Source organism: Telopea speciosissima, chromosome 10, assembly GCF_018873765.1.
Source record: "Telopea speciosissima isolate NSW1024214 ecotype Mountain lineage chromosome 10, Tspe_v1, whole genome shotgun sequence".
NCBI classification, from domain to species: domain Eukaryota; kingdom Viridiplantae; phylum Streptophyta; class Magnoliopsida; order Proteales; family Proteaceae; genus Telopea; species Telopea speciosissima.
In genome coordinates, this window is record NC_057925.1 from 29,938,695 (window position 1) to 29,956,955 (window position 18,261).

The 18,261-nt window shown below is 42.0% G+C and overlaps 1 protein-coding gene across 2 annotated transcripts in view; it reads left to right on the forward strand.

The window, feature by feature from the left end:
- LOC122642397 (protein kinase and PP2C-like domain-containing protein) overlaps positions 1-18,261 on the forward strand; it is a 115,383-nt gene that overhangs the window by 78,975 nt on the left and 18,147 nt on the right. The window contains exons 9-11 of one of the 2 annotated variants that reach the window (XM_043835847.1): positions 23-92; positions 172-391; positions 526-630. In XM_043835847.1, the coding sequence (XP_043691782.1) occupies positions 23-92; positions 172-391; positions 526-630 (395 nt within the window). Of the gene's footprint in view, positions 1-22; positions 93-171; positions 392-507; positions 634-18,261 lie in introns of those variants that run through there. The other variant, XM_043835848.1, reaches the window with a different exon arrangement.

Here is an 18,261-nt window from a genome sequence, read left to right on the forward strand (position 1 = left end):
ATATGTCAGTACATATGCGCAGGTTCAGAAGCTGCCGAGTTTTCTTCTCGTGCACTTCCAGGTTTCTTACAAACCTTGGGTTTTACAAGAAGGTTTGCATTCTTGTTTGTTTATTTTACTTTCTACTTCTTGCATTACTGCCTATTTAGGTTAATTGTTTTGTTGAAATAGCCCCTCAGATGCATTGGCAGAAGCATTTAGGGATACAGATATCACATTCAGGAATCAGTTGGTAGCTCAACGTACTTCAAAAAGAGTTGTTCAGAAAGACTGGCATCCTGGTTGCACTGCAGTTGTAGCATTAATTATCAGGAGCGGGCTTTTTGTTGCAAATGCTGGCGATTGCAGGACCATTTTATGTCGGGGTGGTGTTCCTTTTGCCCTTAGTAAGGTAGCTGAAAACAATATATGCTTCTATGGCAGTCATACTGTGGTGCTGACAATTTATTTACTTGCTTATTTTGTAGAGCACTTTGGTTTCCTGTAAATTATACTGTTAAAAGTAAGTAAAAATTTTCAAAATAGGATCATGTTGCAAGCTGTCCTGAGGAGAGAGAGCGTGTCATCAGAGCAGGGGGGCAAGTCAAATGGCAGTTGGACACATGGAGGGTTGGGCCAGCTGCTCTCCAGGTTTGTATCTGTATCCTTAATATTTTGGGTGAAAGCTGTTGTATTGAGTCCAGAGAATTGAATGGTTATAACTTATAATGATGCTTACTTTAAGTGGAAGTGGTGATGGAAAGTGTGAACAGGTTGTTATTCATCCAGGAAAATATTGTTTTTCTACTTGATAGTTTTTTTTTTTTTTTTTCTTGTAGCTGTTAATACTAGTTAACATGTGCTTTGTTTTGACACTGCTTTAAAAGTTACTGTGTACTTTCTATGTACAGTTTGGTTGTTCAGCAAGAAGATAGACTATTTTCTTGATATAAAAGGAGTTCAGCTACTCAAGTTGATGCAATACTAGATGTGTTTATAGAAAGAGCAATAGACTAGCATACAAAAGAAGGAAATCCAAAATGAACACCGAAAGTTAGAAACTAAAGCCTTTTTGCTTTTCCTGCTTCCTAGGCATTAAAAAAAATAATATTCTGGAATCTATGAGTGTTAGAACCGTAGGGGTATTTTAGACCCCTTTTCTTATGTTTTTATATTTCTATTATGTGGGCTTTAGTCCCACATTGCTTATTTGTACTTTTATTCTCTAGTCTCATTGATATAAATAAAGAAGCTTGGGATGATCATTATTCATCCAAGCCTTACTCTAATTCTAAATCTATTAACATGGTATCAGAGCAGGTTTTGAATTAGGGTCCTGATAAACCCAAAAGTACACAGGCCAATCGTGAGCCGCCACGTGTCCCGGCCCAAGTGGGAAGGCTATCCCAAGCCCGGCCACCTTACGTCTCACTTGGTTAGCCCAGAAGGGCAAGACCAACAAGGAAGTCCAAGAACCAAGTCCAAGTACTACACACAAGCTACTACCGTCATCGACAAGATATGCATCACCTCATCAGTTGAGGGTACCACCTACCAGAGGCACGGTTCCAGATGGACTCATGTACCAAGGACCTTATCCAACATACAAAGACACATGGATATCTATCTACCAGGTACATCCTTTGTCACACCCCAAACCACCCCCTGGGAGGATTAGGTAGGTGACCCGAATTGCACTGTAGCAATCTGTGAAACTCACCTCTAATTTGAACTTTTTCGAACTTGTGTGATTACAAGTTCTGGGTCTGTGTCTATGCTTGCCTCTATGCTGTGGGCTGCATCGGTGGTGGATTCAGAGCAATCCTTTGACACACCTACGGAGGATTCCGAGGAGCCAGGACAGCTAGCTATCCTTGAGTCTGAAAATCCTATCGGGTCCCAGCATATCAGTTTCTTAGGCTAGACATGCTGGGTCGAGCATATGCGGAACCTCACTATATCCTAGGCCGGTATATAGGTAAGAATCTCATTCTATGTATATATATATACTATTCTTGTTTAATTACTATACTAGGGGCAGAATAGTAATTTTATCTAGTGGGACCCACACCCCTTTGTAGATCTAGACTGCTTAGGTGCCAACATACCCGGGCCCACTTCCATTACCTTCAAAATCCTAAGTTACAACTTAAAAATCTGAATTAAGTAATTAAATTACTTTAAAAACAGATTAGAAAATTACATTTTAAAAACCGATTTTAATTAACAAGTAACAAACAACCTTTAGTAGACTTTCTATATAAGAAATCCTTAGTTTAAGATTTCATTCTTACACCAAATAGAAATCGATTCCAGCCTTGGGAGCTTAGAAGGAAAACTAAGGAAAAGAGAAGGAAAGATGGGATTGCTCTCTTCCAACCTTAAGATTCATTTGGAAATTGGGAGTTGGGGCTGCCATCATCAGGAACACTCTCAATTCAGGTAAAGCTTCTAAACTTTGAACCTGTTTTTCCCAAATTACTCTTTGTCTTTGCTATAATGGATGAACCCTAGATTGGGTTGTTCAAAACCCTAAATTGAAGACCTAATTAACCAATCTATTGTTCTAGGAACATCCTTCAACCCAAAATCCCCAATTTCTCAATCTTTTCTCTATTTGTTATGCTGATTTCTTCTTAGAATTAAGACCTAATTCAGCCTAGACCTAAGAGTTTAGATGGCTTTTGATAAAATCCTAAATTAGGACTTAGATATAGCTTGGTAGGTTACTAAAACCAGGCTGTAATACCAATCCCTTATCTCCTTCTTTCATCTCAGCCATTTTCTCAAATTTGCAGGAATTATAGTTATTTAAAATTTTACTTGAAACCCTAATTAGATCCTACATGCAAATGGGTCAAAATCTTCCATTTGCTATAATCTATCAAAGCTCTAAACTAATTTTGGGAAAGTAGCCCCCTAATTGAATGATCCATGGATTTTGGATCCCAAATCAGTCACTGGTAGGTGAACCGGATTCACATACCTGGGTAATAAAGCCAACCGGATTCAGCCAGTTCTAAATCCGGTTCTACCTTTTGGCTTCGTTTAGGTTCTTGGGTACTTTAGGCTTTTGTTCAGGGCTATATTAGACCTAATAATTGTCATATTTTGGTTATTTAGGCATTAATAATCATCAAGTGGTGGGGTAATTGGTGTGTTTTGGAGCTTCATTTGTTTAGGGATATTCTCTAGTACAGGTAAGGGAATTCTGACTTTTCTTTGGACTGTTTCTTCTTTAATTGCTATTTATGCTGGCTGCCACTTACATCCATCATTCTAGTAGTAATATCATATAGTTTTATAGCTTTTGCTTTACATTAGATGGATGCATGTTATAGGTATCATTCATTTATGCATTTACATACTTTTACTATAATTTACTGTGATGTATTGAGGAATGATGTTGGACTTCTAAATTACTATCTATTGCTGCCTCATATGACATCATGTTTAGAAATGCATATGGTTGGGCTATCATTAATCAAATGCTACGACCTTTGCCAACAGGGGTAAAGGTGTTGGATAACCCATGGCAGGTCTGAAGGGTTAATATCGGAATGTCATTTCACTGTCCCAAGTCTGATGAGTACATACTGGAATGGGAACAATAGTAGGGTTACCATTGGGGGTTCGTCAGGGTTTGATGTGTATATTCCGGAACTGGCGGGTCCTCACCGTAGTAGAGTGGTATTCTTGGGAAGACCGATGAGTTCATTCCGTGATTGGGAATATCATACCTACTACAGTAGCATTTATACCTCATGAGACCTAGACATTGATGTTAGTAGCATTCTTAGATATAGGTCATGCATCATGGACTATATGCTTGTGTTTGCATGTTTCCTTTACTGGGCTCAGTGGAGCTCACCCCTGTGGTACCTCTTCTTTTTCAGATAGTGTTGCTGGTTTTGAGAAACCAGATGATGCTGTTATTGCTACTTCTGACTTCCACACCGAGGAGGACCGTACGGTGCAGAAGTTTGAAGTTCACGAAGCTTTCTGCGGATGCGATGCATATGCGTTTTCTTGATCAGGCCAATCTTTTTATGTTTATAAACTTTTTGTGAAATATAATATGTAGTTACTGTTCTACTTTTGTACTTGTGGTGCCTTTTGAGAACTATACATTGCATCACAGGTTTCAAATAATATAAATACTGAGTTATCATCTGATCCCTTTATAATTATTGTTATTATTACTGTTTATTCTCTTTCGTTGCAATGATATATTGTGTTTATGAACTGTGATATGGAGTATTGCACTAATTGATCCTAGGGGATCGATTGAATGCCAGTTGGCATTCGGTCACACCTTGCCCTTATTAACTGGGCCGGGGTGTGACATTTAAGTGGTATCAGAGCAAACGGTGCTCTACTCCTATTTACAGCCTAAATCATAACACAACATCTTATACTCATTAACCCGAAGGTGAGTCTACCTAATGTTGAATTAAAAGCTTAAATTAAAAACTTCAAACTAAAAGAAACTTGATTGTAAAACACAAATGATAAGAAAAGAGAAGGATCCCACGAAAGCTGTAACAATGCCTTATTGCTCTGATACCATGTCAATTATAAGAGGAAAAGATGAAAAAGAAGAAGGGAAATCGAGAAAGAGAGAAGAAGAGAGGACGTGCAACTTGGGAGTTACATGATGAGTGTAATCTCCCTCTAATCTTCAATAAATAGCCACTTAAGGGCAAAACAGGAAAACATAAATAATAAAAGACATAAAAAAAAATTACCAATCTATCCTCCTCACACCTCTTAGTATTAGCTATAGAAGCTAATATCAAGAGAATACATAACTCTCGATAACAAACAGCAGCCTCAGCCCTTCTGCCAGCAAATCGATATCTCTATTGTCAGGTTTTTCAAAATCCTGACACTCAAATCAATTTGGGGTTTCTCTTATCTATTGCCGCTGATTTTTTCAGGGAAGCTTCCCTCATTCTAGAAGAGTGTTTGGTCCAAATTTGAGGCTCTTCCTCCAAGTATTGGTCAAGATATCAACACTCATCGATTTCAGCATACAAGTGTGCTCACCATGTGTTTGATGAATTTCCTCTTATAGTTCTCCTTCTCAGTTTGGTGTATATTTTTGAGGGTTTCTTCCATCATCATTGAAGAAGTACTCACAGTCTATCTTATTGGAGATTTCTTGGGGATTTTGCTATTCCCTTTTTTCAGCAAGAAAAGTATTGCTGCCTTGTTTATTGGAGTATTTCTTTGAATCATCATGACTGGCTTAGATGCCTCTTTTACAACCTCTAGGTAAGATGGACAGCCCCAGACAGACTTCCTTCCACTTTCTGCTCCTATCAAGCTTGATGGGATAAATTACCTCAAGTGGTCTTGGACCACTTACTTGAACATTGTTAGTCGAGGGCTAGCTGGCCATATACTTGGGACTAACCCCATGCTAGCTACCATTAGGGCTCCACCAGAGAAGTGGCTGTCCAATAATGCCATGGTGATGTCCTACTTGTTGCAATCTATACAACCAGATCTGTTCGACAATTTCATGCTTCTGGAGACAGCTAACCAGATCTGGAGTGCCACCAAAGAGACGTATGGCCGTATTGGGAATGCTGCCCAAGTGTATGAGATTCGGAAAAAGGCTTATGACCTAACTCAGAAGGAGTTGTCCGCCTCTACCTATTATGCTGCCCTCAAAAGCTTGTGGCAGCAATTGGATCATTACTCCTTGTATCAGCCCTCTACACCTACTGATGTTGCTGCCTACCGTAAATACATCTACAGTATCCATGTGTACGACTTCTTGGCCGGCTTGAATGCGGAGTATGACCCCATTAGAATGCAAGTGCTGAACCAGTCTCTCTTTCCTACACTTGAGCAGTCCTTTGCCATGGTTCTTACAGAGGAGACTCGCCGGGCTGCGATGTTACATGCTCCTACTGTTGATAGGTCTGCCCTACAGACTACTTCCAGTCCTACTCCTATTGCCACTACTGACAGTGGTAATGTTGTGTTAAGTTATGCAACCTGATAAGGGTACTTTGGGCATTTCTCTTTGTTATTTTGTTTCTTATTTCTCGCCTTAGCTATCATAGTCAGCTATAGAGGGTATACTTGTAATTCTGTTCCTATTAATGAAATCTATATATAGAGGGCTGAGGAGAGTCACAACTCACTCAAGCCATTCTCCCATTCTTTTCTCATTCCTCTAACATGGTATCAGAGCAGAAACTGATCTAGGGTTAGAACATCCATCATCTCCATCGTTTCTCTCTTTCTCTAACAGCTCCCTCCTCACCTTCGATCTTTTGTCTTCTCCCTTTCCTCTTCTTCTTGTTCTCTTCTTCTTAGTCCTAAATCTGCACAAAGGGCAGCACTTATGAGGTGATCGATTGATCTTGTGCTATCCTTCTCCTACCTCAATCAGATTATGATTTAGAAGTTGTCTCTTCGATGTCCTCTCTTCTCCGATTTTGGAGTCTTCCTCTCTTGAAGATCGAGTCTTCCCAAATATTGGAGATCGAGTCTTCCCTTCTTGGAGATCCACACCAGCACACCTTGGACAACTTCTATCGATCACCTTTCCCCATTCAATCGACAGCCTCAGTTCTCCAAAGCATAAGTCGATCTCCATTGTCAGTGTTTTTTGTAAAACCCTGACACTCAAATCAATTTTGGGTTGACCTACTCTATTGCTGCTGATTTTTTTAGGGAAGCTCCCTTCATCTTAGAGGGGTACTCGATCCAAGTTTGGGCATCATCCATTAGGTATTTTGGGAGTTACTGCTGCCTTTTAAGATATCGATTTCATCATACAAGGATGCCCACCAAGTGTGTGCTGAAATGTCTCTTATAGTTCTTTTTCTCAGTTTGGTGTGAAACTTTGAGGACTTCTTCCATCATCATTGAAGAGTACTCGGTAGAGTTTTCAGCCTCTGTTATTGGAGATTTCTTGGAAATATTGTTACTGCCTCTTGTTGGAGGGTTTCTCGAATCATCATGACAGGTTCAGACTCCTCTTCTGCAACTTCTGGGCTCGATGGATAGCCCCGGACAGACTTTCTTCCCCTTACAGCTCCTATCAAGCTCGATGGGACAAATTACCTCAAGTGGTCTCGGACTACTTACTTGACCATTGCTAGTCTTGGCCTCTCTGGCGATATCCTTGGTACTACCACTAAGCCGGCTGAAACTGGTTCTCCGCTAGAGAAGTGGACGTCACATGATGCTATGGTGATGTCTTATTTTCTCAACTTTATGCAACCAAATCTGTCCGACAATTTCTTGCTTCTGGAGACAGCTCATCAGATCTGGAGTGCCGCCAAGGAGACTTATGGGCGTGTTGGGAATGCTGCTAAAGTGTATGAGATTTCAGCCACATTAATTCAGCTGCAGTTTGTGCCATGGCCCGATACTCTGCTTCTGTACTGATCTAGCAACTGTAGTCTGTTTCTTGCTACGCCAAGTTACTAGATTTCCTCCCACAAAGGTATAATATCTTGTAGTGGAACGTCTGTCACCATCTGCACCTGCCCAGTCAGCATCAGAAAAGCCTACAATGTCCACATTCTGATGGGGACAATAGATGAGCCCCTTGCTTGGAGCTCCCTTCAAATACCGTAAGATACGACACACTGCCTCCCAATGAATTTTCTTAGGAGAGTGCATAAATTGGCTAACCGCGCCAACAACAAAAGAAATATCCGGCCTAGTGACAGTGAGATAGATAAGCTTTCCCACTAATCGCCTATACCGATGTTGGTCCTCAAAGTCTTCACTATCAGTAGAGCGAAATTTGTTATGCGGATTCATAGGAGTATCAACTGGTTTGGCTGCTAGTAGACGTGTATCAGACAAGAGATCAAGAACATACTTCCTCTGAGACAGGTTGATTCCTTTCTTACTTCGAAGAACCTTAATACCAAGAAAATACCGAAGAGAGCCCAAATCCTTCATTTGAAAATGCTGAGGAAGATAGGCTTTCACCTCACTAATACCTGTAGCATCATTACCGGATATAATGATGCTACAAATACAGAGTGGACTGAATAGCAATGTGATAAACCACAACGAGTAACAACAGAGCTGAACTTATCGAACCAAGCACTTGAGGACTGTTTCAGCCCATAGATAGCCTTATGAAGCTTGCAAACCGTCCCCGAAAGCTCCCCCTAAGTAACATATCCCGGAGGTTGCTCCATATAAACCTCTACCTGAAGATCACCAGATAAAAAAACAATCTTAACGCCCAGCTGGTAGAGCGGCCAGTTAAGATAGACCGCCAAAGAAATGAGAACACGAACAGAATTCAACCTGGCAACAGGGGGAAAAGTCTCAAAATAGTCCACACTATATGTTTGAGTATTGCCCATAGCGACCAACCGTGCCTTTAGGAGCTCAACCGAACCATCTGGGTTATATTTAGTGGTGTAAACCCAACGACAACGCACAACATCCTTACCTGGAGGTAAATCCACAAGAGTCCATGTTGCACATGATAACAAAGCATCCATCTCCGTATCCATAGCTACCTTCCACCCAGAATGAGATTAGGCCTCATGATGGGACTTGGGAACATCAGCGGGTAAGGAAGAGGTAAAGGAACGGTAGTGGGAAGGGAGATGAGAAACGGAAACAAAACGAGCAATAGGATAAGCAGGGATAGATTTCTGAGTACAAGAACGTTGAGCGATTGGTAAGTCAAGAGGATTTGCAGAATAAGGAGCCAGATCGGTAGTGGTCTGCAGAGGAACAGCAGTAGAGGATGGCACAATAGTTGGAAGCTGTTGGTGCTGCCTGCGCTGGTACACTTGTAGTGGAGGGGCAAATGTAATAGGAGTAGGAACTGGAAGCGGTGGGGCAGGGGTAGGATCTGCAAGAAAAGTTAGAGGCAATGTAGAGGAAGAATAATACGCAGTACTTTCAAAAAGGTAACATCAGCACTTACAAACTGCCGATTAGAAATAGGGTCATAACACCTATACCTATTTTGAGTCCGAGAATAACCAAGAAAAATACATTTAGTGGCACGAGGAGCTAGTTTGTCAACACTAGGTAGTAAATTATGAACAAAGCAAACACAACCAAAAATGCGAGGCGGAAGACTAAATAAGGGTGTGTTTGGATGTAAAACAGAAAAAGGGACCTGATTGTCCAAAATCGACGAGGGCATACAATTAATAATAAAACATGTAGTAACGACTACATCACACCAATATTTTTTTGGAACGTGCATGTGAAGCATAATGGACCTGACAACTTCTAACAGATGTCTATTTTTCCTTTCGGCAACCTCATTTTGTTGGGGAGTATACGAACAACTCGTTTGATGAATCATGCCTTTGGATAAACAAAATTTAAAGATATCGCGTTGAGTAAACTCAAGGGCATTATCAGAACAAAAAACTTTAATAGAAGCATCAAACTGGGTTTTTATTTCGTTATAAAAATTGTGACACACTGAAAGAAATTGTGACCGATCCTTTAACAAATAGACCCAAGTTAACCGAGAATGGTCATCAACAAAACTAACAAAATAAGAAAATCCTAACCTATTTCTGACACGACAAGGACCCCAAATGTCAGAATGGACCAACGAAAATAAAGACGAGCTACGGGGAACACTACGAGCGGGAAACAAAGAGCGATGATGCTTCCCGAATTCACATGCGTCATACTCAATGTGGGATAGAGAACGACAACTTGGAACCATCAACTGAAGCTTGGATAAGGAGGGATGTCCAAGATGAAAATGCCATTGAAGAGGAGATACACTAGCAAAGGCAGCAGCATCAGCAGTAGAAGGACCAGTGCCATCCAAATATTATAGTCCGGACTATTCATGTTAGCTTTTAGAGTGGAAGAAGAAGAAGAAGAGAAGAAACTTCAAGAGAGCAGCCACGGTTTTGGTTTCGTGTGTTATGCCTCAAAACAAGAGACTAACATGCTTATATTGAAAAGAATATATAATTACACACAGGCCCTTGGCCTAATACAAATGACATAAAAGAGGGGTTATGTACATATATACCCCTGATACAACTATTCTTAACACTCCCCCTCAAGCTGGGTGGTATATGTCATACATACCCAGCTTGTCTAACATACAACTAAAGTGATGAGAGCTAAGTCCTTTGGTGAAGATGTCTGCCACTTGTTCATTTGTCTTCACAAAAGGAGTACAAATAGTCTTAGAGTCTATCTTCTCCTTGATAAAGTGTCTGTCAACCTCAACATGCTTTGTCCTATCATGTTGAACTGGGTTGTGAGCAATACTTATGGCTGCCTTGTTATCGCAATATAGACTCATAGGTTCAGTCGTCTCAAATCCCAATTCTTAAACAAGTTTCTTCAACCACAAGATTTCACACACACCATGAGCCATGGCTCTAAACTCTGCTTCAGCCCTTGACCTAGCTACCACAGGTTGCTTCTTACTTCTCCAGGTGACTAAATTTCCCCCAACAAAGGTACAGTATCCAGAGGTGGATCTTCTATCGGAGATAGACCCGGCCCAATCAGCATCTGTATATACTTCAATTCTCAAGTGACCATTCCTAGAGAAGAGAAGGCCTTTTCCAGGGCATGACTTCAAATACCTGAGGATCCTGTAAACTACATCAAGATGTCCCATCTTGGGTGCGTGCAGAAACTGACTCACCACTCCAACAACGTAGGTGATGTCAGGCCAGGTGAGGGAGAGATAGATTAGCTTACCTACTAATCTCTGATACTTTTCAGCATCCATAAGAGGTTCACCACAACCTTCCCCTAGTTTGTGGTTCTGCTCAATAGGGGAGGAGATTGGTTTGCATCCTAAGTAGCCTGTCTCTGTAAGTAGATCAAGAACAAACTTCCTTTAGCAAACATTGATCCCTTGCTTAGATCTTGAAACTTCAATCCCCAGAAAATACTTCAATGGACCGAGATCTTTGATCTCAAACTGCCGAGCCAAATAAACCTTAACCTTTGAAATTTCAGCTTCACTGTTTCCCGTGACCACAATGTCATCAACATAAACAATGAGAACCGTAATAGTGCTGCCCTTCCTTTGTATAAACAATGTGTGATCAACTTGACTTTGAGTATATCCATTTTGCAGGAGGGCTTGTCTGAACCTCTCAAACCAAGCCTTAGGAGACTGTTTGAGTCCATAGAGAGCCTTCCTAAGATGACACACTTTCCCATTATCACCAGGATGCTTGAAGCCAGGAGGAGAGTGCATATATACCTTTTCTTCTAGGTCACCATATAAGAATGCATTCTTTACATCATGCTGGTACAATGGCCAATCAAGGTTTGCAGCCATTGAGAGAAGTACACAAATGGAGTTATGCTTGGCCACCGGAGCAAAGGTTTCCTGATAGTCAATGCCATACACCTGTGTATAACCCTTGGCGACAATTCTTGCCTTATACCTCTCCACAGTACCATCAGACTTGAACTTGACTGTGAATACCCATCTGCATCGAACAGGGATTCTCCCTTTAGGGAGTTCAACAAGGTCCCAAGTGTGATTCTTCTCCAGAGCCAACATCTCTGTGTTCATTGCTTCTCTCCATTTTGGATTTGCCATAGCCTCTGCTACATTCTTGGGAATAGATATGGATGAGATAGCTACAGTGAAGGCTATACCTGTAAGGGAGATAGAATCATAGGAAACAAACTTGGCAATAGGATTAGTATATGCCCGAGTTCCCTTGCGGTGAGCAATAGGAAGATCTAAGTCTGATGATGTAGAAGTAGAGGAAGGTATACCTGTCTCGATGGATGGAGGCTCAGGATGAGGAGACGAAGAAGGATTTTGGCAGGTCTTCTTTATAGGAAGCCATGAAGAAGGATTTCTCCTGTCCTTCATATACACCAGTAGCTCCCCTTATTCTTTGTTCACCTGTGCACTAGGAGGCTCCCCCTCAACAAAAGTATCCACAGAATTTTTCTTTCCCTTGTCAATCTGAAAAGGGGAAATAGGGATAAGAGAGGAGAAAGGAAATGAAACAAACTCGGGAACCTCTTCACCCTCAACACCACCACCAAGAGATGAACACTCCCCCTAAAGAGGTGACTGAAAATACGGTATGGTTTCAAAGAAATGGACATCTTTGGAGAGAAGCCACCGACGAGTAGGAGGATGATAGCATTTATACTCTTTGGATGTGGAGGAATACCCAAGAAAGATGCACTTTAGAGCCTTAGGATCCAATTTAGTGCGGGCAGATTTGCTAATATGTACATAGCAAATACAACCAAACACCCTTGGAGGAAGAGAAAAGGAAGAAGACCGTGAGGGTAAGACATCAAGAGGAATCTTGAAGTTCAAGACACTAGACGGCATGTGATTAATAAGAAAGACAGCAGTGAGGAGAGCATCAGACCAAAAAGTTTTTGGAACATGCATGGTAAACCAAAGGGATCTAGCCATTTCAAGGAGATGGCGATTTTTTCTTTCAGCCACCCCATTTTGTTGTGGGGTATCAACACAGGCCACCTGATGAATAATGCCATGGTCAGAAAAAAAGGTTTCCAAACCACTATACATATACTCCCTACCTTTGTCAGAACGAACAATTTAGATCCGAGTTTGAAATTGGGTATACACTAACTCATAAAAAATTTTAAATGCAACATAGACATCACTCTTGTGTTTCAAAAGGTAAACCCAAGTAACCCGAGAATAGTCAGCAATGAAAGAAACAAAGTAGCGGAACCCACGCAAAGAGGTAACAGGGGAAGGCCCCCAAACATCAGTATGATAAGATGAAAAGGTGAAATAGATCTATTACCATTAGATGCATAAACTGTTTTACAACTTTTGGCAAATGGACAAGGTTCACAATGAAAAACGTGAGTGACAGGAAAAGAAGTAAATAAATGTGGCAACAGTTTTCTCATAACAGAAAAAGAAGAGTGCCCCAAACGACGATGCCAAAGCAAAATATCCTCCTGAGTATGTCCACCTTCTTGCCCACAAACATAGGACTGAGCTTGCACAACAGGGGAAGCACCAGTCTCCAAAACATACAAGCCGTTAGTTTCACGACCACTGCCAATCACCCTCCTCATCACCAAAGCTTGAAAAAGACAATGGGTAGGAAAGAAGGTGACAAAGCAGTTTAAAGATTTAGTCAATTGGCTAACTGAAAGAAGGTTAGTGGCAAAGTTGGGAACATGAAAGACAGACTTCAAGGGTAAAAGTGGTGTAACCTGGATATCTCCCTTACCAGAAATGGAAGAAAAGGAACCATCAGCAATTTTTACCTTATCATTCCCAGAACAAACAGAGTATGAATTATACAGTTGAGACCTACCAGTCATATGATCCGTGGCACCTGAGTCAATGACCCAAGGTGTGGTGCCGGAGGAGGAAGAGGCTTGTAGTGCAGCGGAAGTAGGAGTAGTCGAGGAACCATTCAGGTGGGCCACAATCCGGCGAAATGCAGCAATGTCTTCTTTGGAAAGAGAGGATGGATCAGATTCAATGACTCCAACATGAGCCTTAGGCCCCTTCTTCCGCTGTCCCTTTAGTCCCCCAGAGGAGCCAGAAGGGGGCTTCCCATGGAGATCCCAACAAAAGTCCTTCATATGCCCAGATTTACCACAATGGTCACATAAGAATCGACCCTTCGCAGCTCCCTTAGCAGCCCCCTTATTAGCTCCCTTAGTGGAGTCCTGAGGGGTGGAAGCAACAAGAGCAGAGCGCTCACCAGTGGGAGTAGTCCCCATGGCACCCCTACGGGTCTCCTCACTCTGTAGATATCCACACACCTCCTCCAGTGAAGGAAGACTTGGTCGGCCAAAGATTTGTACCCTAAGACGTTCGAAGTCAGAATTAAGGCCGCCAAGGAGAAATAAGACCCTCTCTTTCTCAAACAACCAGTGCACCTTGACCTCATCATCAGGACACAACTGAAGATCTCTATAGTGATCATACTCCGCCCACAGGCCCACAACAAGACTATAGTAGTCAGAGATGCTTCTATCATCCTGGCGCACGCTAACAATCTGTTGGAGAAGTTGGTACACCTTTGTAGAGTCCCCAACCCGATCAATAATACAGGCCACACTGTCCCAATGTGTTTGGCAGTCTCCTTGCCCATAAACCTTCTTCCAATATCAGGCTTCATTGAGAAAAGAAGCCAAGCCATCACAAGAGAATTCTCAGTGTCCCATTTGGAGTACCCTTGCCCGGGTAGGGAGGGGGGCCTTGATGCTACCATTTATGTACCCCATCTTCCCCCAACACCGAAGAATCAATTTCATGGATCGGGACCAATCCAAATAGTTGTGGTTCTCAAGCTTGGCAATAGGAAGTTGGATATTGGGGCTCTCAAAGGAAGAAGGGAGAGATGGAGCTGTTTCCACAAGGGGCAAGGGTGTTTCAACATTTTTCTCACCCATATTTGATCTTAAATCAGCCACTTAAAAGGAGGAAACACCAGCACTTCAAGCAAACAGGTTTGTCTCAAAACAGTAGGTACAAAAACAAGGCAAACAATAGCCAAAAAAAGGCTTGAAACACTTGTAGATCTTCAGAAAATACTAAAATAGCAGCAGAGTAAAGATGAGTAATGCTCCTTACCCAAAAACGATGCAAATGGACCATAAAAAATGGTCAAACAAGGCTCTATTGAAGAGCAGGTGCCAAACAAGAACTCTAGCTGGCGGAAATTCTGGGCAGAACAGCCAAACCGAGATGCAAACCTGATGAATGGGTGCTTGTAGAAGGTTAGAGAGAAGCAAAGGAGCTCAAAGAGGACCCCCAAACGAAACTAGAGCACCAAGAAGCACTCCATTTGGATTCCAAACGAGAGAGAAACAAGCTGGAGAAGATGACCTAACAGGTCCTTCGAACAACAGCAAAAAACAGGTGAATGAAACCCTTCTTCACACTCCAAACTTCCTTGGAACACTTGCAAACAGCAGGATCAATGCTTTGATACCATGTTAGCTTTTAGAGTGGAAGAAGAAGAAGAGAAGAAACTTCAAGAGAGCAGCCACGGTTTTGGTTTGGTGTGTTATGTCTCAAAACAAGAGACTAACATGCTTATATTGAAAAGAATATGTTGTAGAAACAGATTTGAATTAGGTTAATGCTTGGATGATTAGTTCATCCCAAGCACATTGTATTTATAACTATAATGAAATAGTAAAAATAATTACATAAGCAATATGGGATTAAACCACATAAGAAACTAACAAATAATAAAGGAAAAAAGTCCAGAATACCCCCACGGTATTCTGGCCCAATATAACTAACACTCCCCCTCAAGTTGGAGCATATATATCATGCATGCCCAACTTGACTAAGATAGGATGAAACAGCTTGCTACTCAATCCCTTAATGAACACATCAGCTAGCTGATCAAAAGACTTCACAAAGGGAACACAAATGAGGCCAGCTTCAAGCTTCTCCTTGATGAAATGTCGGTCAAACTCCACATGTTTCGTGCGATCATGCTGGACAGGGTTATGAGAAATACTAATAGCCGCTTTATTGTCACAATAAACAATAAAGCATCATTGGAAGATGGACAGCAACACCAATATCCTGCAATAACCCTCTAAGCCACAGAAGTTCACAAATTCCTTGTGCCATTGCGCGGAATTCGGCTTCAGCACTAGACCTTGCCACAACATTCTGCTTTTTGCTCCGCCAAGTGACAAGGTTTCCACCCACAAAGGAACAGTAGCCAGAGATAGATTTCCTGTCAGGAGAACCAGCCCAATCGGCATCAGTATAGGCTTCAACCTTCAAGTGACCATTGGCAGATAGAAGAATTCCCTTTCCTGGAGCAGACTTCAAGTACCTCAAAATACGACGGACCGCATCCATATGAGAGGAATATGGATCGTGCATGAACTGACTCACCAAACTCACAGCAACTGCAATATCAGGGCGTGTGTGGGAAAGGTAGATTAGTTTGCCTACTAACCGCTGATAGGCACCCTTATCAACCGGCTCACCCTCTTTCTCCCTAAGTTTCGTAGTAGCTTCCATAGGAGTATCTGAAGGATGACAGCCAAGTAGCCCTGTCTCAGTCTAATAGATCAAGGACATATTTTCTTTGAGAAAGAAAGATGCCCTTTGATGATCGAGCAACTTCTATCCCTAGAAAATATTTTAGGGGACCAAGATCTTTGACCTCAAACTCACGGCTAAGAAGAATTTTCAAATCCCTAATTGCAGCATCATCATTACCAGTGATCACAATATCATCCACATAGACTACGAGAAGAGTAACCTTGTCACCAAGTCGTTTGATAAACAAAGTGTGATCAGCATTGCTCTGCGTGTAACCTGCTGAAATCATAGCCTTATGAAATCTGCCAAACCAGGCCCTGGGTGACTACTTCAAGCCATAAAGGGCACGCTTCAATTTACACACCTTGCCCTTAGTCCTGTCATCAGAGAAACCAAGTGGAATGTCCATATATACCTCCTCCTCAAGCTCCCCATGGAGAAAGGCATTTTTGACATCTAACTGCTGAAGACCCCACCCAAGATTTGTAGCACAAGATAATAACACCCTGACAGTGTTGAGCTTTGCCACTGGTGCAAAGGTCTCCTCATAGTCAACTCCATAAGTCTGAGTAAACCCCTTTGCAACCAAACGTGCCTTGTACCTGTCCACCGAACCATCCGCCTTCTGTTTAACTACGAAGACCCATCTACAGCCCACTGGTTTTTTCCCTGGAGGAAGAGCCACAAGATCCCACGTATTATTTTTGTATAGTGCTCTCATTTCTTCCAACATTGCTGTCTTCCACTTTCCATCTGTAGATACTTCCTGCCAATTTCTAGGAACCGAAACAGAGGAAAGAGAATATACAAATGCACGAAAAGAGGGAGAAAGAGAGTTATACGAAACAAAATGAGATATGGGATGTAAAGTGCAAGTCCTAGTACCGTTGCGAAGTGCAATAGGTAGGTCGGAAGGATTACCTGGAGATGTAGGATCTGTGTCTGGAGCCGGCAATTGGATGGGTACTAGTGCTATAGTGGGATGCAACTGCCCTCTTGTGGACCTTCCCCTTGTATAGGTGATCATGTTGGAGTTATCAATTCTCTTCTGAAATTCACCAATAGTTCTCTGGACCAGAGTCTGCTCCCCCTGAGTAGGAATATTAACAACACTATTTTCTATGGTCTCCCCCTGTAAAGGATTCCCATTAGGTGAGGGAGGAACAGCCAGAGGTTGTTGGGAGGTCTCCAAAGTAGGATGGACAGCATCCAAGGGTGGATGGGAAGCATCCAAAAAGGGCTGGACAGCAGCCGTGGGTGGTAAAGAGGGTTGGGCAGCCAGAGGCTCCTCAGGTGGAGGAATCTCGAAAGCCACATCTTCACCAGCACTCTCCCCCTGAAGAGGTGGCGAAGAATAATAAGAAAGGGACTCATGGAAAACAACATCCATGCTAACCATGATACGGCGGGAAGGGGGATGGTAACATTTATATCCTTTCTGGGTTGGAGAATAACCCAAGAAAATACAACGGAGTCCTCGAGGTTCAAGTTTGCTGGGAGATTTAGTGTCTCGAGCATAACACACAACCAAACACCTTGGGAGGCACAATAAAGGAGGAATTACCAATTAAAACATCAGAGGGGCTACGAGAGTAAAGTACCCGAGATGGCAGCCTATTGATGAGATAGGCTGCCGTGATAACCGCATCCCCCCAATATTGAGACGGGACATTCCTCGCAAACATTAAGGCTCTGGCCATTTCTAACAAGTGGCGGTTTTTCCTTTCTGCCACACCATTCTGGGCAGGGGTATCAACACAACTAGTCTGATGAATGATGCCATGGTCAGCCAAATATTTTTGAAATTGGGATTCTTTATACTCTGTTCCATTATCACTTCTCAATATTTTGAGAGTAGCCTGGAACTGAGTTTGGACCATTTTATGAAAGTGTTGAAAGCATGAAAAAACTTGATTTTTGGTGTGCAAGAGATAAACCCATGTGTTCCTAGAATGACAATCAATGAAAGATACAAACCACCGATGGCCAGAAATAGAGGGTTTCCGATTAGGGCCCCAAACATCAGAATGCACTAACTCAAAACAAGAACTTCTTTTATTTAAAATAGGATAATTTGAACGTGTCTGTTTGGCCAGAACACACGCCTCACAAAAAAAATCATCCTTAGTATGTAGGGTGACCAAACTAGGAAATAAATGTGCTAAAATTCCTAAAGGGGGGTGACCTAACCGAGAGTGCCACTGGTAGAGTTCGAAGAGACCATGGAGTTCAGTGCGATGGAGAAGGTAATGGTGGTGGAGAGAAGCGACCATCATCAA